Below are 22,663 nucleotides of genomic sequence, written 5' to 3'. Positions count from 1 at the left end.
GTCCGTATGCCAAATCTGCCAAGCTCTCTCAGAAGTTAAGAGTGAACTGCGAAAAGTATCTTTTAAGGCTCTTAAAAGTAAATTATTTAATCCTTCATACAGAGATTCCTTGCTCAATGTGAGTTTATTTTTTCTGGAAAACCATATGGTTTACAGAACTACAGTTGATGAGGTATTATCCTTATGGGAAATAGGGGATTAAGGGAACGACCCTTGCACGACATATCCAATTATGAGTACTTTCACAGGTAAAAAGCAGCTTTTTATATCTCAGAAGCATTTTTACTCTACATATGTATAAAGACATGATGTACAGTACTGTACATTAAAGGAATAAAGATATGATACTGTACAGAACAAATGGCAGCACATCACCCCTGATAATCATTTCTTGGTCTCTCTTATACAATGCAGCCAGCTGGCTATGGAGTATAAAAAGCTGCATTAATTTTCTTGATGGTTCACACTGTTCATTAACTAACACCAAAATGCCTCCTAACAGATGCTGCACCATTACCATGTGCAAGGCAATCAAACAAGCTCACTTTTCTTACCATCCTTAGCACAGCACAACTTGCATTACTAGCTTTATGTTTACAGGCATTATCTATGGGCTTAAACAAACAAGCTTGGGATGCATTGAAACCACTTATGGGATTCCTCAGTCAGTGAGATTCACAGTAAGATAAACCAATGCAGCCAGAGCACAGGCAACAGTGCTTGGGGAAAGAGGTTATCTCACTCATAGATTGCTGAGCACATCTTCACTTTACCACTTTGCCGGATCCTGCCAGGCTTGGCTCATAGTATCCCTTTGCTGCCTCTGAACCGGTAATGTATGATCACCATGTGCAAGGCAATTAAGTAAGACCTTTTTGTGCTTTAAGGGCATCTCTTTCCCTTCCATCCTTGTGGTAGCACAATTTGCAACACTAGCATTATGCATACAGCCCATAATAAACAAAGTACAGTAATTACTCAAATAAAACACAATCCCCTAAGTTAGTAGCCTGTAGATAATATGGTCTATCTATCTATATCTTTGATGCCTCAAGGGGATGGCCACAGCAATAGAGTTTCCATAGCTTGTGAACTCTAGTGCTACTTCCTAGCCTTTAGTGCCTCTCCCTTAACAGGCCACTGGCAGAGGGCTACTGTAGTGGAGCATTTGCAGAGGCTTTTACCTAATGTTTCTGCTGACTGATTCTACCCAATGCTACTGCATGATGTTCCTACCTGCTACTACTACCAAATGTTCCTGCCTGTATGTTCCTACCTACTACTACTATCTGTTGCTCCTACCATTTTGCCAAAAGACAGGGCTAGCACACACTGTTCACAGCAGGAAAATCTTTACTGAGATTGAGAGAAAGTGTTGTGTTATGTATGGCAAGGAGAGATTGTATGTTTGTGATCAGAATGCCAGTGGTCCATGTGTGGGTGAGGCAGAAAGAAAAGACAGGTCAGTGGAGTGCAGCCTGACAACCACTGAAGTGCTGGCTCACAAGGCAGCCATTACTAATGCTCTCAGTACTCAGGCAAGTAGTGTTGGTAATATAACTCCCTGGTCATTGGCTGCCTAATAACAGCTACCTACCTGTAGATGTAGTTAGGACATTTTTCTCAAAATCTGCTATCTAACCATTACTGCCAAGTTAAGATACACTGTTCTTTCCAGTTGATTCCTATTTAGGTTGGTCACCATTGTAGTCTTAATCAGACTTTCATTGTCTCACTTGCTGTGTTAACTCTGTAGTTTTATGAATTTGAGAATGAAGATATGAGAGATTAATGAATTAATGCCTTTTGAACCTGTTAAGGCTTAAAAACAGAAAATCTATATACCCAAGTGATAGACTTTATATGCTTGAATGCTGCAAACATGGTGAAGGAAGGGTGAACATCAGCAATTTGAATTGACTGAAATATTCCAGAATAACATGGTGTGTAACATCAAAGCACGCAGATTTGTGTTCATATGATCTGATAGTGTCGGATATAGAATAAAAGATTCAAAGCCAGTCAAAGAAAAGCTGTTACTGAACCCTTGTGGTCTCAGAAAGTATGGCATTGGCAAATGGCTGGTTGGAGATTATAATACAGTTTCATAAAAAATCATATAAGTAAAGCAATCAACTGTTCATATAAGAAAATTGTTAGATTACTAGGTCACCTGTAGTATTACAGGTGTATTGCTTCAACTTCATTGTAATCCCTATAAATTCAGGGTCTGTTTTGTTGTAATTTCATCATATATGATATAGGGTGTTTTGGTTGGGGTGTTGTGCGAAATGAAAAGGTCAGGGAGAATGGTTTTGTAAGCAGAGAAGAGGCAGTGAAAGCTTTGCGAAGATGAAAGCCGGCAAGACGGCAGGCTTGGATGGTATTGCAGTGGAATTTATTAAAAGTGGGGATGACTGTGTTGTTGATTGGTTGTTAAGGATATTTAGTGTATGTATGGATCATGGTGAAATGCCTGAGGATTGGTGGAATGCATGCATAGTGCCATTGTACAAAGGCAATGATGATAAATGAGTGTTCAAATTTCAGAGGCATAAGTTTGTTGAGTATTCCTGGGAAATTATATGGGAGGGTATTGATTGAGAGAGTAAAGGCACGCACAGAGCATCAGATTGGGAAAGAGCAGTGTTGCTTCAGAAGTGGTAGAGGATGTGTGGATCAGGTGTTTGCTTTGAAGGATGCTTGTGAGAAATACTTTGATAAACAGATGAATTTGTGTGTAGCATTTATGGATATGGAGAAGGCATATGATAGGATTGATGAAGATGCTTTGTGGAAGGTTTTAGGAGTTTATGGTGTGAGAAATAAGTTGCTAGAAGCAGTGAAAAGTTTTTATCAAGGATGTAAGGCATGAGTACAAGTAGAAATGGCCCAACCCCCCCCCCCATACACATGTATATACATACGTCCACACACGCAAATATACATACCTACACAGCTTTCCATGGTTTACCCCAGACGCTTCACATGCCTTGATTCAATCCACTGACAGCACGTCAACCCCGGTATACCACATCGCTCCAATTCACTCTATTCCTTGCCCTCCTTTCACCCTCCTGCATGTTCAGGCCCCGATCACACAAAATCTTTTTCACTCCATCTTTCCACCTCCAATTTGGTCTCCCTCTTCTCCTCGTTCCCTCCACCTCCGACACATATATCCTCTTGGTCAATCTTTCCTCACTCATTCTCTCCATGTGCCCAAACCACTTCAAAACACCCTCTTCTGCTGTCTCAACCACGCTCTTTTTATTTCCACACATCTCTCTTACCCTTACGTTACTCACTCGATCAAACCACCTCACACCACACATTGTCCTCAAACATCTCATTTCCAGCACATCCATCCTCCTGCGCACAACTCTATCCATAGCCCACGCCTCGCAACCATACAACATTGTTGGAACCACTATTCCTTCAAACATACCCATTTTTGCTTTCCGAGATAATGTTCTCGACTTCCACACATTCTTCAAGGCCCCCAGAATTTTCGCCCCCTCCCCCACCCTATGATCCACTTCCGCTTCCATGGTTCCATCCGCTGCCAGATCCACTCCCAGATATCTAAAACACTTCACTTCCTCCAGTTTTTCTCCATTCAAACTCACCTCCCAATTGACTTGACCCTCAACCCTACTGTACCTAATAACCTTGCTCTTATTCACATTTACTCTTAACTTTCTTCTTCCACACACTTTACCAGACTCAGTCACCAGCTTCTGCAGTTTCTCACATGAATCAGCCACCAGCGCTGTATCATCAGCGAACAACAACTGACTCACTTCCCAAGCTCTCTCATCCCCAACAGACTTCATACTTGCCCCTCTTTCCAAAACTCTTGCATTCACCTCCCTAACAACCCCATCCATAAACAAATTAAACAACCATGGAGACATCACACACCCCTGCCGCAAACCTACATTCACTGAGAACCAATCACTTTCCTCTCTTCCTACACGTACACATGCCTTACATCCTCGATAAAAACTTTTCACTGCTTCTAACAACTTTCCTCCCACACCATATATTCTTAATACCTTCCACAGAGCATCTCTATCAACTCTATCATATGCCTTCTCCAGATCCATAAATGCTACATACAAATCCATTTGCTTTTCTAAGTATTTCTCACATATTTATTATATTTAGTCGCTGTCTTCCGCATTAGCGAGGTAGCATAAGGAAACACAAAAGAATGGCCCAACCCACCCACATACACATGTATATATATAAACGCCCCCACATGCACATATACGTACCTATACATTTCAACTTATACATGCATATACATACACAGACATACATTCACACATGTACACATTCGCACTTGCTGCCTTCATCCATTCCCGTTGCCACCCTACCACACATTAAATGGCACCCCTTCCCCCCACTTGCACGCGAGGTAGCGCTAGAAAAAGACGACAAAGGCCACATTCGTTCACATTCAGTGTCTAGATGCCATGTGTAATGCACTGATACCACAGCTCCTTTTCCACATCCAGGTCCCACAAAACTTTCCATGGTTTACCCCAGCTGCTTCACATGCTCAGGTTCAATCCATTGACAGCACATTGACCCCGGTATACCACATTATATATAAATTTATAGTATTTGTTATACTTTGTCGCAGTCTCCCGTGTTAGCGAGGTAGCACAAGGAAACAGAAGAAAGAATGGCCCAACCCACCCACATGCACATGTATATACATACATTCCCACACACACACACATATGCATGCCTATACATTTCAATGTATACATACACAGACTTATACATATATACACATGTACAAATTCATGCTTCCTGCCTTCATCCATTCCCGTCGCCACACATGAAATGGCACCCCCTCCCCTCGCTTATGCTCGTGGTAGTGCTAGGAAAAGACAACAAAGGCCACATTTATTCACACTCAATCTCTAGCTGTCGTGTAATGCACCGAAACCACAGCTCCCTTTCCACATCCAGGCCCCACAAAATGAGAAGTGGGAGGCGAAAATTGGAAGTGGAAGGATGGAATGGAAAAGATTTTGAGCGATAGGGGCCTGAATGCAGAAGGGTGAAAGGTGTGCAAGGGATAGAGTGAATTGGAACGATGTGGTATACTGGGGTGGACATGCTGTCAGTGGATTGAACCAGGCTGTGTGAAGCATGTGGGGCAAGCCATGGAAAGTTTTGTCAGGCCTGGATGTGGAAAGGGAGCTGTGGTTTTGGTGCATTACACAGGAAAGCTAGAGACTGAGTGTGAGTGAATGTGGCCTTTGTTGTCTTTTCCTCGCGCTACCTCGCATGTGCATGGGGGGGAGGGAGGTGCTGTTTCATTTGTGGTGGTGTGGCAACAGGAATGGATGAACGCAGCAAGTATGAGTATGTACATGTGTATATATGTTGTATATATATCTTAGTATGTATATGTATGTATACGTTGAAATAATTCATTTTGTCTGCCCTTATTCATTCCTGTCGCCACCCTGCCACACATGAAATGACCCCCCCCCCCCCCCCCCCCCCCACATGTGCGTAAGGTAGCGCTAGGAAAAGACAACAAAGGCCACATTCGTTCACAGTCAGTCTCTAGCTGTCATGTATAATGCACCAAAACCACAGCTCCCTTTCCACATGCATGCCCCACAAAACTTTCCATAGTTTACCCCAGACACTTCACATGCCCTGGTTCAATCCACTGACAGCATATCGACCTGGTATACCACATTGTACCAGTACACTCTATTCCTTGCACACCTTTCACCCTCCTGCATGTTCAGGCCCTGATCACTCAAAATCTTTTTCACTCCATCTTTCCATCTCCAATTTGGTCTCTCACTTCTCCTCATTCCCTCCACCTCTGACACATATATCCTCTTGGTCAATCTTTCCTCAATCATTTTCTCTATGTGACCAAACCATTTCAAAACACCCTCTTCTGCTCTCTCAACCATACTCTTTATATTACCACACATCTCTCTTACCCTTTCATTACTTACTCGATCAAACCACCTCACACCACATATTGTCCTCAAACATCTCCTTTCCAGCTCATCCACCCTCCTCTGCACAACTCTATCTTTAGCCCATGCCTCGCAACCATATAACATTGTAGGAACCACAATTCCTTCAAACATAACCATTTTGCTTTCCAAGTAACATTCCCGACTTCCACACATTTTTCAACGCTTCCAGAACTTTCATCCCCTCCCCCACCCTATGATTCACTTCCGCTTCCATGGTTCCATTTGCTGCCAAATCCACTCCCACATATGTAAAACACTTCACTTCCCCCAGTTTTTCTCCATTCAAACTTACCTCCCAATTGACTTGTCCCTCAACTCTACTGTACCAATAACCTTGCTCGTATTCACATTTACTCTCAACTTTCTTCTTTCACACACTTTAACAAACTCAATCACCAGCTTCTGCAGTTTCTCACCCGAATCAGCCACCAGGGCTGTATCATCAGCGAACAACAACTTACTCACTTCCCAAGCTCTCTCATCCATAACAGACTGCATACTTGCCCCTCTTTCCAAAACTCTTGCATTCACCTCCCTAACAACCCCATCCATAAACAAATTAAACAACCATGAAGTCATCACGCACCCCTGCCGCACACCAACATTCACTGAGAACCAATCACTTTCCTCTCTTCCTACTCGCACACATTCCTTACATCCTCGATAAAAACTTTTCACTGCTTCTAACAACTTGCCTCCCTTACCATATATTCTTAATACCTTCCACAGAGCATATCTATCAACTGTATCATATGCCTTCTCCAGATCCATAGATGTTACATACAAATCCATTTGCTTTTCTAAGTATTTCTCACATACATTCTTCAAAGCAGACACCTGATCCACACATCCTCTACCACTTCTGAAACCATGCTGCTCTTCCCAATCTGATGCTCTGTACATGCCTTCACCCTCTCATATAATTTCCCAGGAATACTCAACAAACTTATACCTCTGTAATTTGAGCACTCTCTTTTATCCCCTTTGCCTTTGTACAATGGCACTATGCATGCATTCTGCCAATCCTCAGGCACCTCACCATGAGTCATACATACATTAAATAACCTTACCAACCAGTCAACAATATAGTCACCCCCTTTTTTAATAAATTCCACTGCAATATCATCCAAACCCGCTGCCTTGCTGGCTTTCATCTTCTCGCAAAGCTTTTACTGCCTCTTCTCTGTTTACCAAGTCATTCTCCCTAACCCTCTCACTTTGCACACCACCTCGACCTAAACATCCCATATCTGCCACTCTAGCATCAAACACATTCAACAAACCTTCAAAATACTCACTTCATCTCCTTCTCACATCACCACTAGTAGTTATCACCTCCCCATTAGCTCCCTTCACTGATGTTCCTATTTGTTCCCTTGTCTTAAGCACTTTATTTACCTCCTTCTAAAACATCTTTTTCTATTTTTTATATATATATTATACTTTGTCGCTGTCTCCCGCGTTAGCGAGGTAGCGCAAGGAAACAGGTGAAAGAAAGGCCCAACCCACCCACATACCCATTTATATACATACTCGTCCACTCACACACATATACATACCTATACATTTCAACGTATACATATATATACATACACAGACATATACATATGTACACATGTACATAATTCATACTTGCTGCCTTTATTCATTCCCATCGCTATCCCGCCACACATAAAATTACAACACCCTCCCCCCGCATGCGCACAAGGTAGTGCTATAGAAAAGACAACAAAGGCCACATTCGTTCACATTCAGTCTCTAGCTGTCATGTATAATGCACCGAAACCACAGCTCCCTTTCAACATCCAGGTCCCACAAAACTTTCCATGGTTTACCCCAGACGCTTCACATGCCCTGGTCCAATCCATTGACAGCACGTCCACCCTGGTATACCACATCGTTCCAATTCACTCTGTTCCTTGCACGCCCTTCACCTTCCTGCATGTTCAGGCCCCGATCGCTCAAAGTCTTTTTCACTCCATCTTTCCACCTCCAATTTGGTCTCCCTCTTCTCCTCATTCCCTCCACCTCCGACACATATATTTTCTTTGTCAATCTTTCCTCATTCATTCTATCCATGTGACCAAACCATTTAAAAACATCCTCTTCTGCTCTCTCAACCACACTCTTCTTATTACCACACATCTCTCTTACCCTTTCATTACTTAATCAAACCACCTCACACCACATATTGTTCTCAAACATCTCATTTCTAACACATCCACCCTCCTCCACACAACTCTATCTATAGCCCATGCCTTGCAACCATATAACATTTGTTGGAACCATCATTCCTTCAAACGTACCCATTTTTGCTTTCCGAGATGATGTTCTCGCCTTCCACACATTTTTCAACGCTCCCATCTTTTTATTCTCCCTAAAATTTGATGCTACTCTCTCACCCCAATATCTCATTTGCCCTCTTTTTCACCTCTTGCACCTTTCTCTTGACCTCCTGCCTCTTTCTTCTATACATCTCCCAGTCATTTGCACTATTTCCCTGCAAAAATCGTCCAAATGCCTCTCTCTTCTCTTTCATTAATAATCTTACTTCTTCATCCCACCACTCACTACCCTTTCTAATCTACCCATCTCCCACACTTCTCATGCCACAAACATCTTTTGCGCAAGCTTTCACTGCTTCCCTAAATACATCCCATTCCCATTCCACTCCCCTTTCATCCTTTGCTCTCACCTTTTTCCATTCTGTACTCAGTCTCTCCTGGTACTTCCTCACACAAGTGTCCTTCCCAAGCTTACTAACTCTCACCACTCTCTTCACCCCAACATTCTCTCTTCTTTTCTGAAAACCTCTACATATCTTCACCTTTGCCTCCACAAGATAATGATCAGACATCCCTCCAGTTGCACCTCTCAGCACATTAACATCCAAAAGTCTCTCTTTCACGCGCCTATCAATTAACACATAATCTAATAATGCTCTCTGGCCATCTCTCCTGCTTACATACGTATACTTATGTTTATCTCTCTTTCAAAACCAGGTATTCCCAATCACCAGTCCTTTTTCAGCACATAAATGTACAAGCTCTTCACCATTTCCATTCACAACACTGAACACCCCATGTACACCAATTATTCCCTCAACTGCCACATTACTCACCTTTGCATTCAGATCACCCATCACTCTAACCCGGTCTCGTGCATCAAAACTACTAACACACTCACTCGGCTGCTCCCAAAACACTTGCCTCTCATGATCTTTCTTCTCATCCTCTCACTAACCCCTGACTTTACTTCCAAGACATTCCCAAACCACTCTTCCCCTTTACCCTTGAGCTTCATTTCACTCAGAGCCAAAACATCCAGGTTCCTTTCCTCAAACATACTACCTATCTCTCCTTTTTTCTCAAATTGGTTACATCTACACACATTTAGACACCCCCAATCTGAGCCTTCGAGGAGGATGAGCACTTTCTGCGTGACTCCTTCTTCTGTTTCCACCTTTTAGAAACTTAAGATACAAGGAGGGGAGGGTTTCTCGCCCCCTGCTTCCGTCGCCTTTAGTTGCCTTTTACGACACGTGAGGAATGCGTGGGAAGTATTCTTTCTCCTTCATCCCCTTTCTCCCCTATTTATTTATTTATTTATTATATGTGTGTGTGTGTCATAAAGGTTTTCCTGTGGGATATAGAGTGCTGAGGCAGGTCTATAAGGTAGATTGCTGCCTGGTCACAAAATAGGTGAGAAAATTAATTGCCCCTGGCTACAGCATTACTTGTCTGACAAGTGGAAAAAATGCTGCATATGCCCAAAACTCAATGCTGTGGTTCATAAAATGGTATCTATTATCCTGAGTGTGGATACTCAAAACCACAGGTAAAACTACTGTGTTAGACGAGACCTCTGTGTAAGGGTTTTGAGGCTAAGAGGGCTGAGGTCTTAAAACATCCAGTGTTCTCTAAACTTTGTAATCTTAGAATAAAAGATGCCGTTAATGAGAGTGGTTTGGACGACATTTTAAGAAGTAGGATTGGCTTGGTTCTCCCCTTTGAATGTTCTTAAGATCAAACTTTGCTGGGATTGGATGAGATTAACAAAAAGCAGCATTGCATCAAAAATAACAAAAAGTAGATGCCTTCTCTTTGATACTATTTATGCAAACAGAATAAAGGTTTTTGTTTATTTATTTTGCTTTGTCGCTGTCTCCCGCATTAGCGAGATAGCGCAAGGAAACAGACGAAAGAATGGCCCAACCCACCCACATACGCATGTATATACATACACATCCACACACGCAAATATACATACCTATACATCTCAATGTATACATATATATACCCACACAGACATGTACATATATACCCATGTACGTAATTCATACTGTCTGCCTTTATTCATTCCCATCGCCACCCCGCCACACATGGAATAACAACACCCTCCCCCCTCATGTGTGCGTGGTAGCGCTAGGAAAAGACAACAAAAGCCCCATTCGTTCACACTCAGTCTCTAGCTGTCATGTAATAATGCACCAAAACTACAGCTCCCTTTCCACATCCAGGCCCCAAAGAACTTTCCATGGTTTACCCCAGATGCTTCACATGCCCTGGTTCAATCCATTGACAGTACATCGACCCCGGTATACCATATCGTTCCAATTCACTCTATTCCTTGCACACTTTTCACCCTCCTGCATGTTCAGGCCCTGATCACTCAAAATCTTTTTCACACTATCTTTCCACCTCCAATTTGGTCTCCCACTTCTCCTCATTCCCTCCACCTCTAACACATATATCCTCTTGGTCAATTTTTCCTCACTCATTCTCTCCGTGTGACCTAACCATTTCAAAACACCCTCTTCTGCTCTCTCAACCACACTCTTTTTATTACCACACATCTCTCTTACCCTATTATTACTTACTCGATCAAACCACCTCACACCACATATTGTCCTCAAACATCTCATTTCCAGCACATCCACCCTCCTGCGCACAACTCTATCCATAGCCCACACTTCGCAACCATACAACATTGTTGGAACCACTATTCCTTCAAACATACCCATTTTTGCTTTCCAAGACAATGTTCTCGACTTCCACACATTCTTCAAGGCTCCCAGAATTTTCGCCCCCTCCCCCACCCTATGATTCACTTCCACTTCCATGGTTCCATCCGCTGCCAAATCCACTCCCAGATATTTAAAACACTTCACTTCCTCCACTTTTTCTCCATTCAAACTTACCTCTCAGTTTACTTGACCCTCAACCCTACTGTACCTAATAACCTTACTCTTATTCACGCTTACTCTCAACTTTCTTCTTTCACACACTTTACTAAACTCATTCACCAGCTTCTGCAGTTTCTCACATGAATCAGCCACCAGCGCTGTATCATCAGCGAACAACAAATGACTCACTTCCCAAGCTCTCTCATCCACAACAGACTGCATACGTGCCTCACTTTCCAAAACTCTTGCATTCACCTCCCTAACAACCCCATCCATAAACAAATTAAACAACCATGGAGACATCACACACCCTTGCCGCAAACCTACATTCAGTGAGAACCAATCACTTTCCTCTATTCCTACACGTACACATGCCCTACATCCTCAATAAAAACTTTTCACTGCTTCTAACAACTTGCCTCCCACACCATATATCCTTAATACCTTCCACAGAGCATCTCTATCAACTCTATCATATGCCTTCTCCAGATCCATAAATGCTACATACAAATCCATTTGCTTTTCTACGTATTTCTCACATACATTCTTCAAAGCAAACACCTGATCCACACATCCCCTACCACTTCTGAAACCACACTGTTCTTCCCCAATCTGATGCTCTGTACATGCCTTCACCCTCTCAATCAATACCCTCCCATATAATTTACCAGGAATACTCAACAAACCTATACCTCTGTAATTTGAGCACTCACTCTTATCCCCATTTTGGTTCAAAATCCAATGCATGTATAGGTTTTCCTCTGATTTTTGAATAAGAATCTCATGTAACAAAACTTCCAAAAGAATCTCCCATATTTACTGCAGAACCATATGGTATTCAGGCTGCACGTGAATTAATTGAGGAGGTCCCCAAAAAGTAATTTACAATCTACCTGGTTCCCAGAGTGACACAATGTGTACCAGTTTATTCATTAGTTCAAAAAATCTAAGATTCGATTGTAAGAATGCATTAAGAACATAGGAGTATCAAATTCTCTTTATCTTAGACTTGTTATCAGTGGTAAAAAAATGGCATGTGCCAAGGCTAAATTTAGCTCCCATGCCTAGCAGTCTCATTGTGAAGGTCATTCCTCGCATTGAATTAACAGGCAGAGTAAATGGTTATGGTAGTTGTAAATGGTAAGCTACATCAGATTTGGAAGCAAAAAGATTAATTATGGATGATAAAGGTGTTTGAAGAATGGCTTTCCTCTTTCAACAGGATTTGTCATTTTGAGGCAATACTGTGTCAGATGTTTATTGGACATACTGTGTTGACTCATGGTCATTTCTTGGGAAAGAGACCTGATCCAGTATCATTGACACCTCTAGTTTCAGTATTTATTTGGAATGAACTAACAGAATGCCAAAGGTATAAGATTTTTTTCAGGTCAAATATTTATATGATAACATTGGAACAAATAAGAGTATTAAAGAAATCTTGGAATATTAAAGTGAATAAAGTGATAAATGTTTAAAGGAAGTCAAAATGTATTATATTTTTAAGTATAAGATACCTTTTTCATGTGAAAAAGCACCAGATTATTGTTAGGGTTTACAGCTTTACATATTTCACAAAATAAATAAAAAAAAATTTCTATCTAACCACCTACTATTCTATCACCATCCATCCTATACTGTGCCCATCACCAACTCTACCACACCATATCTCCTGCACTATCTCTTTATGTCCTTCTCCAATGTCACCTTACCACCTCCTACTCCACTACTATATCCACATCTCCACCAGCACCCCATCCTACATTTAACAACTATTGTTTTAAGTTGCCACTATATCCTACCAGTATACCACTACCTAGTCCCTTTAACAATCACTATCCTGATGCTCCTTTGCACTATTAGCTCTTCCCACAGCATTACCACCTTTCACCCTGCCCCATCACAGCCATGTTCCATCATTCCTACATGTTTTTCCTCACTCTTCCATTGCCCAATCTTTTACACCATCACCTCCTTGTCCTTCCATTTGTTGACTACTTTTTTATTCTGCTCCACGGTCTTGTCCATCCACTTCACCATTTTGCTTCTTTACTCCACTACCTTACGTTTATCCTTCACATCTTCGTCCTTTCATTCCTTCCCAACCTTGTCCCATCTCTCCTTCAACACCTTTTCCCTTCACACAATTTTTTATCCCTTTACTCTTCCACTTGCATCTTAGCCCTTCATTCCTTTTCCACCTTATCCCTCCATTCCACTGCCACCTTATTTTCATATCATCATGACTATCATATGTCGTCACCACCGTATTCCACCACCATCACCACTTCACTGCTGTATCTCATCACACCACCACGTCAGCACCATATCCCATCACACCACCTCACTCTTATCCTTTACAGCCATCACTTTCACCTTTTTTTCCAACACCACTTCATCCCATTACTCTGCAGTGATCTTTCCCTTAATTCCATCATCACCACTGTACCTTACTTCATGAATTTAACCTCTTACATCAGTTTTACCACTCTGTTCCCCACTCCACCACCACCACATTATCTTAGCACTGCCATGTCCATTACCTCCACCACTATCTTTTCCCTCACTCATCACCACCACATTGTCCTTCCATTCCTCCTTCACCACATTCTCCCTCCTTCTGCATTCATTATATTCACCATAATGTGTTCACTAGATGAAATCAAGTGTTGCTACTTGTCATCATAAATGTTAATCATTACGAATTCTTATCAGTTATATTGTTAGTTCTAAATACATTGTTTAAATGGCAGAATTTGCTTTCTTAAAATATTATTCTCACTCAGCAGCAGGTATCCAGTGAGCCTGGGATGCGCTACAATATGTCTGTGATGAATTCCCTGGTGCTTTATGTAGGCATGCAGGCTATTGCACAGATCAATAACAAGGGCCTCACTCCCTCCATGTCCACAATTGCTCATTCCGCCCACATGGACATATTCCAGAATCTTGGTGTTGATCTGGACACAGAAGGTAAGTCGTTTTGGAAAGAATTTTAACATAAAAGCTTTTGAAAATTATGTACAGAGATTGGATAGTTTGCTCTTAGCAGCAGTTGGACACACACACATGAGGTAGGCATATCCAGTCATTCATTCATGTGGACATAAATTTGTTTCTCCCATTGTAGTGAGTTAGTATTAGAAACAATTAAACATCTTTGCTTTTACACACGTGCACTGTTTAGCTTAAATGTGTAATTTGCCAAAGCCAGTGCCTGCCAGCCACAGCCAAGCCCAAAAGACATATATGTCTTTTATCTCTTTGTATGCCATGGTTTAGCTCATTGACAAGATAACCCCAGCCCCTCATACACCACATCAGGAGCTTTGGAAACATGTGAAAGAGTGTAAGGAAGCCAACTGTAAACTAATGCAGTAAAAATGGAAATGGATTACAAGAGGTGACTATTAGTGCTTGTGAACTTAGTGAGGATTAAGGAGAGGTGTTCTTGGGAGGACTGAGTGACTTTGTCATCAGATGTGATGCAAGGGATTTTTTTTTTTTTTTTTTTTTATTTTTATGTTGGGTGATTTGAATGTTAAAGTGGGTAATGTGGCAATAGAGGGTATAGTTGGTGGGCATAGAGAACCCAGTGTTGTATGTGAAAATAGCAAATAGCTTGAGGAGTTGTGCTGAAAAAGGACTTGTGATTAGGCATACCTTATTAAAAGAAAAAATGGACAAATGTAGCATATGCGGGTGAGTACAGGTGATGGAATGTAGACTTTACTGGTTTATGATACTTACTCAAAGATGTGCAAAAATTCTTTTGGGTGTGATTGTGCCAAGAAGGGCAGCTAGAGATAATATCATATCACTACTCGGTGGAAGTGAGAGTGAAGTTTTGTTGAGATTTAGGAAAAGAGGGAATGATAAGGATGGAAAGAGGATGATGAAAGTGAGTGAGGTTGGAAAAGAGGTTTCTGTGAAGACAAACCAGAAGAATTTAAGTTGTACAGTAGTCAAAGATGAGAGCAAATGAAGCAAGGGGAGTGTATGAGAAATGGTTAGGTATTTAGAGAAGCACAGTAGAACTTTGTGGCATGTTGAAGGTGGAAGGTAGACAGGTGAGAACAAGTAGTGATTGATGTGTGGAAGGTAAATTGCTAGTGAAGGAGGAAAGAGAGGTGTATAGGCATTATTTGTGGAGCAGTAGTGTAAGAGAGATGTGCAGTTAAAAAGCACTGCTGAATCAGGGATTTAAAGGGAGGGCAAATGAGATTAGGGGATGAGCAAGTGCCATCAAACCTCAGGGAAAATAAGGAAATTTTTTGAAAGAAGATAGATAAAGTGAGAAAAAATTGGAACATCTCTGAATGGGGCAAATTGGGAAGTGCTAGCAGGCAAAAATGAGGTAAATAGTAGATGAGTATTTTGAGGGATTGTTGAATGTTTTTTGATGATAGGGTGGTAGATTTAGGGTGTTTAGGTCAGAAATATATGTGAAGTGAGAGAGATTAGATGGTATGTTGAAAAGAAAAGCGGTGAAAGCTTTGCATGAGATGAAATGTGGCAGGGCAGCTGGAGCGGATAGTATTTCAGTTGAATTTTGTGGAAAAGGGGGTGACTGTTGTTGTTTGGTTAGTCTGGATTGTCATTGTATGTGTGGATTGTGGTGAGTTGCCTATATATAAAGGTATTGAGGAAGAGTGGTTATTAATAGGGTTTTGGCTTAGTGCATCAGACTGGAGAGGAAGAATGTGCTTTCAAGAGTGGTAGAGAATATGTGGATCAGGTATTTGTTTTGAAGACTTTGTGTGAGAATACTTAAAGAAACAGAAAGATATGTTTGTGGCATTTATGGATTTGAAGAAAGCATATGATAGGGTTCATAGAGATGCTTTATGGAAGGTGTTACAGCCATGTGGTGTGGGAGGAAAGCTAATAGAAGCAGGGAGAGTGGTTCCAGTTGAAGGTGGGTCTGCAGCATAGGTGCATGTTGTCACCATGGCTGTTTAATGTGTATATGGATTTGGTGGTGAGGGAGGTGAATGGGAGGGGGTTTTGGGGAGAGCATAGGTTTGCAGTCATTGCAGTTGGGGCTTGGTATGTAAGTTGTGGTTTGCCAATGAGATGGTGCTGGTGACATTTGTGAAGGAGAAACTGCAGAAGGAGGTTGTTGGTTACACACGTTGCTCCATCTCTGAACTTTATATGCATGTACCTTGTCTTTACTCATACCTATGTATGTACTCGCACACACACACACCCTAGCCTATGCCAGGAACTTATTTTATCATCCATTCCATAGCAGAGGATGAACAGCTGGGTGGGCAGTAGACTGACTGGCAACCACAACCAGGGTTTGAATCTGTGTGGTTTTGATCCTAGGTGGCCCCTGCATGCATGACAGTCAGTAAATGTGAATGAAAGCAAGGTTATTAGGTTTAGTAGTGCAGATAGACAGGTTACTTAGGGGTCTGAGTTTAGATAAAGAAAACTTGGATTAAGTGAATTGTATTATATGTATGGGAGTGGATATGGCATCAAATTGAATCTTCAGAGCTAAAGTGAGTCATAGGGTGGGTAAGGGACAAAGGACCTGGGTAACTTGAAAGAAGTAACTTGGAGACAGAAGAGTACACATGTGAGTCTTTGGCTATTGAGGAGAATGTATGGAAGAGTGTGAATGTGTTGGAAATGTAATGTTTGAGGACAAAATGAAGTGTGAGAAGGATTAATCTCATAAGAAACAGTAGGGTGGGTGAGAGGTAGGGTACTAAGAGAATAATCAGGAGATCATTAGAGGGTGTGCTGAAGTGGTTTGGAGATACGGAGAAAAAGGGGGAGACTTTAGTTTGTTTATGGAGGGTGAGGGAAGTGAATGCAAGGATCTAGGAGAAAGGAGCAGGGAGTTGGAGGGCAAGGGAGATGGGTGAGTCAGTTTTTGTTTAATGAAGGCAGATCCAACTGAGAATCTGCCTGAATTTGGGAGACTGTGTGAAAGGAGAAAGTTGAGAGTAGATATGAATATAGAATTATTTGATTTTGCAGGGAAGATGAATAGGATTTTTGGAGTGTGAGTTTGAATGGAGAGAACTTGGAGGAAATGGAGTATTTTAGATAATAGTGAGTGGGTATGACAGCAAATAGAAGGAAGCCATAGGATGGGTAAGTGGGCAAAGGTGCAGGATGCATTGAGGAATGTGTGGAAAGGAAGGTCACACTCTTTAAAGGCAAGGATAGATATGTTTGATAGTATAGTAGTCCTATCACTGCTGTATGGATGTGAGGCATAGGCCTTCCAGAGGAATATAAAGAAGAGTGTGGATGTGTTGGAAATGAAATAGTTGAGGACATTGTAAGGTGTGAGGAAGCTTGACAGTATGAAATTATTGAATAAGAGATACTGTTTGGTAGTAAGAGGAGTATGTATGAGAGAGCCAAAAAGGATGTGCTGAAATGGTTTGGAAATATGAAGAGGTGAGTGAGGGATATACTTGTCAGAAGTGGAGAGAACAAGGGAAAGGAAGAAACCTAGGAGGAGTTGGAAGGATGGGGTAAAAGATGCTCGGAAGGTTTGGGGGCATAAACATGCAGGAGGATGAGAGGCTATCAAGGGATAGCATGAATTGAAATGATGCAGTATACAGTGGATGACGTGCAAAAGAAGATGGGAGTGATTCTTTGAGCAAGTGGGTCTGCGGCAAGGGTGTGTGATTCACCATGGCTTTGTAATCTGTTAATGGATGGGGTGGTAAGGCAGATAAACACAAGTGTCTTGGAGAGGGATCTGGTCTGCGGTCTTTGTGGGAAGGGTAAGAGGTGAGTCTGCTCCTGTTTGCTGATGACTTGGCTGTGATGGCAGACTCAAAAGAGAAATGGTAGAAGCTTATGTCTCAGTTTGGGAGAGTCTGTGAGGAAAGTTAAGAGCTTATGTGAATAAAAGTAAGCTTGTAAAGTTTTCCTGTGAAAGACGTATATTGCTTGCTTTGTGAGTGTGAATAGAGGGAACCTAGAGGAAGTGGAGTGTTTTACATACAAGGGAGAGGATGTGGCAGGAGGTGGAACCAAGGGAGGGCGAGGGATGTAATGAGGTCCTGCTTTCAATTTTTAAGGAGTTTTTGGAAAGAAAGGTCACTGTCTGTGAAGGCAGAAATGGATATGTTGGAAAGTATAATAGTGCCGACAGTGCAGGATGAATAGAAGGCCTGGGTTCCATACAAAAAAGTACGGAAAAGATTGGGTGTGTTGGAAATTTAATGCTGAGGAAGGTATGTGGTGTGAGGATGGTGGATCAAAAAGAAATAATGAGATGAGAGATATTTGGTGCTTGATAGAGCTGAAGATGGTTTGGATATATGGAGAGGATGATAGAGGAGGGTATGTATATCAAAAGATGAGATAAGAGAGATATTTAGTGCTTGATAGAGCTGAAGATGGTTTGGATATATGGAGAGGATGATAGAGGAGGGTATGTATATCAAAAGTGGATGGAAACAAGGAGAAAGTGAAGACTAAGGATTAGAAGAGGGAACAATAGAGTGAAAGATGCTTTGAGTTACCAGGGCTTGAACGTGCAGGAAGGTGTGAAGCTTATACCAGAAAGAGTGAATGGAAGCAGTGATATACACGGGATGATTTGCTGTCAGTAGGCTAAGCCAGGGCATATGAAGCAGTCAGGGAAAACCATAGAAATGCCTGTGAGGCTTGGGTTTTGATAAGGGGCTTTCAAGTTGGTGCATTACAGCTTAAGAGTGGGTTTTAGCAAAATAGTCCTTTGTTTGTTTTTATAGGGCTACCTATCTTTGTGTATATGGCCAACAAGTTGGGAGAAAAAATTTGTACTTAAACAATGGTAGGCAGCAGACTTACTTATACTAACCTTCTGTGTTGATATACATGTTCATTTTAAAAGAGGATTTAACCTGGGTTATACTTCAGGTATAGGTATCTTAGGTTCCATTGGTTGTAGATTTATAGTATAATGCCTGCTTGCAGTTAATATGTCATGATAGCTTTCATTGGCCAAGCTGAATTTATTTTGAATTTTCAAGAGCTAATTAAAAAAGGGGAGCACCTAACAGTGGTGAACCACTGCATACTGAAATTTTGCTTTCCAGAGCTTAAACGATGGATTTGGTTGTATACTGGTTTGTGTTTAAAAACAGGGTCTAGTGTCAAAAATGTAATTATATTTTCTATCATCGTAAACATTTTTTGTTTCGGCATCATATATAATAGGTTACAGCAGCTGAAAATTTTTATTGGAATTGAAAGTAAACATTTTTTTTAGGTCGCTACTTGTTCCTGAATGCAATTGCCAACCAGTTGCGGTATCCAAACAGCCACACCCACTACTTTAGCTGCACTCTTCTTCATCTCTTTGCTGAAGCCAACACAGAAGCCATCCAAGAACAGATAACCAGAGTGCTGCTAGAGCGACTTATAGTAAATCGACCACATCCTTGGGGACTTCTTATTACTTTCATTGAGCTTATTAAGAATCCTTCTTTCAAGTTTTGGAGTCATGAATTTGTAAAGTGTGCCCCAGAAATTGAGAAGTAAGTATTATGCCATAATGCTTCCCTTAAGAGGAAGAACTAAAGTGATTTATTGATTTTTTTTTATTATTTTTTTGCTTTGTCGCTGTCTCCCGCGTTTGCGAGGTAGCGCAAGGAAACAGATGAAAGAAATGGCCCAACCCACCCCCATACACAATGTATATACATACACGTCCACACACGCAAATATACATACCTATACATCTCAGTGTACACATATATATACACACACAGACACATACATATATACCCATGCACACAATTCACACTGTCTGCCTTTATTCATTCCCATCGCCACCTCGCCACACATGGAATACCATCCCCCTCCCCCCTCATGTGTGCGAGGTAGCACTAGGAAAAGACAACAAAGGCCCCATTTGTTCACACTCAGTCTCTAGCTGTCATGCAATAATGCCCGAAACCACAGCTCCCTTTCCACATCCAGGCCCCACAGAACTTTCCATGGTTTACCCCAGACGCTTCACATGCCCTTATTCAATCCAATGACAGCACGTCAACCCCGGTATACCACATCAATCCAATTCACTCTATTCCTTGCCCGCCTTTCACACTCCTGCATGTTCAGGCCCCGATCACACAAAATCTTTTTCACTCCATCTTCCTACCTCCAATTTGGTCTCCCACTTCTCCTCGTTCCCTCCACCTCCGACACATATATCCTCATGGTCAATCTTTCCTCACTCATTCTCTCCATGTGCCCAAACCATTTCAAAACACCCTCTTCTGCTCTCTCAACCACGTTCTTTTTATTTCCACACATCTCTCTTACCCTTACGTTACTTACTCGATCAAACCACCTCACACCACACATTGTCCTCAAACATCTCATTTCCAGCACATCCACCCTCCTGCGCACAACTCTATCCATAGCCCACGCCTCGCAACCATACAACATTGTTGGAACCACTATTCCTTCAAACATACCCATTTTTTGCTTTCCGAGATAATGTTCTCGACTTCCACACATTCTTCAAGGCTCCCAGGATTTTCGCCCCCTCCCCCCACCCTATGATTCACTTCTGCTTCCATGGTTCCATCCGCTGCCAGATCCACTCCCAGATATCTAAAACACTTTACTTCCTCCAGTTTTTCTCCATTCAAACTTACCTCCCAATTGACTTGACCCTCAACCCTACTGTACCTAATAACCTTGCTTTAAATGTTCTCCTTACAGTGAATTTTACTAGAAGCTATATTAGTTTAATCATATATTGATAAGAAAAAGAGAATGATTTATGAATTTTTTTTTTAAACAATGGCTCATTTGAACATACTGCACCTTAAGATATCATTTACTCATGCAGATGATAAGGTATCATCTGTTGAACTTTCATTTTCAACCATTCGTTTGTTTATTTTTCTCCATAGTCTGGCCTGTAAGCATGAAATACTTACTAGGATATTCTTAAGAAAAATCAGGATTGAAACCTAATCCTCAGTTTTGTCCTTGAGGAAGCACTGGCCTTCCCCACCCTTTGCTAGCCATGCAAGCATGTTAGTAACAGCTCACATATTTTAGGCCCACTTTTGGTCTTGGAGAAAGCCACGGAGATATCATTAATGTACTCTTGGCTGCCCATCAGATCAAAATCAATCCTCTTGGATTTTGCACAGATTTTATTCCTGCCAGTTGACAGTTTTTTTCTTCTTGGATCTGTGCCATTTTTCCTTTCTTATTTTTATTCATGTTGTTCATACATTTGCCATTTTGTGTGTTACCAAGGTAGCTTTGGGATTGGTTCCCAACCTGGGTTACATGTACCCCCTAGGGTACATTTACCCCTCTCAAGGAGTACATTGAGAGTATAACCATGGTGTACACAATGAGTAATGTTGAACATCAGCAATATGGGATACCCTTATTACAATCAGTATAAAATCCTTATATAATCCTACAGATTTTTTATTTTGCTTTGTTGCTGTCTCCCATGTTAGCGAGGTAGCGCAAGGAAGCAGGCGAAAGAATGGCTCACCCCACCCACATACACATGTATATACATACACGTCCACACACACAAATATTCATACCTATACATCTCAATGTATACATATATGTATACACACACAGACATATACATATATACACATGTACATAATTCATACTGTCTGCCCTTATTCATTCCCATTGCCACCCCGCCACACATGAAATAACAACCCCCTCCCCCCTCATGTGTGCGAGGTATCGCTAGGAAAAAAGAAAGGCCACATTCGTTCACACTCAGTCTCTAGCTGTCATGTAATAATGCACTGAAACCACAGCTCCTTTTCCCACATCCAGGCCCCACAGAACTTTTCGTGGTTTACCCCAGATGCTTCACATGCCCTGGTTCAATCCATTGACAGCATGTCGACCCTGGTACACCACATCGTTCCAATTCACTCTATCCCTTGCACGCCTTTCACCTTCCTGTATGTTCAGGCCCCGATCACTCAAAATCTTTTTCACTCCATCTTTCCACCCCCAATTTGGTCTCCCACTTCTCCTCATTCCCTCCACCTCTGACACATATATCCTCTTGGTCAATCTTTCCTCACTCTTTCTCTCCATGTGACCAAACCATTTCAAAACACCTTCTTGTGCTCTCTCAACCACACTCTTTTTATTACCACACATCTCTCTTACCCTATTATTACTTACTTGATGAAACCACATATTGTCCTCAAACATCTCATTTCCAGCACATCCATCCTCCTCTGCACAAATTTTATCATGAAATAATATAAAATCAATGTAATTTTATCAGTTTTTTTATCCTTAATTTTGGGTGTAAATGGGAACCTGTCAGAATGCCTAAGGGGTACAGAGGAACAAAAAGGTTGGGAACCCTTGCTCTAGGGACATACATTCCCACCATCAAATGGGTTGCCAAAGCAAAAGAATCGTCTTTTATCCTTGTTTGTACATAATTCCCTCATATACA

The 22,663-nt window shown here is 41.5% G+C and overlaps 1 protein-coding gene across 1 annotated transcript in view; it reads left to right on the top strand.

Moving 5' to 3' along the window:
* Window positions 1–22,663, top strand: part of Not1 (CCR4-NOT transcription complex subunit 1) — a 560,605-nt gene that overhangs the window by 528,292 nt on the left and 9,650 nt on the right. Inside the window, exons 36-37 of the mRNA XM_071695617.1 lie at window positions 14,004–14,187; window positions 19,454–19,721. Of these exons, the coding sequence (XP_071551718.1) occupies window positions 14,004–14,187; window positions 19,454–19,721 (452 nt within the window). The remainder of the gene's footprint in view (window positions 1–14,003; window positions 14,188–19,453; window positions 19,722–22,663) is intronic.

This window comes from Panulirus ornatus, chromosome 58 (assembly GCF_036320965.1).
Source record: "Panulirus ornatus isolate Po-2019 chromosome 58, ASM3632096v1, whole genome shotgun sequence".
NCBI classification, from domain to species: Eukaryota; Metazoa; Arthropoda; class Malacostraca; order Decapoda; family Palinuridae; genus Panulirus; species Panulirus ornatus.
Note: the sequence above shows the minus strand (reverse complement) of the source record. Positions and strands in the feature narration are given on the sequence as shown.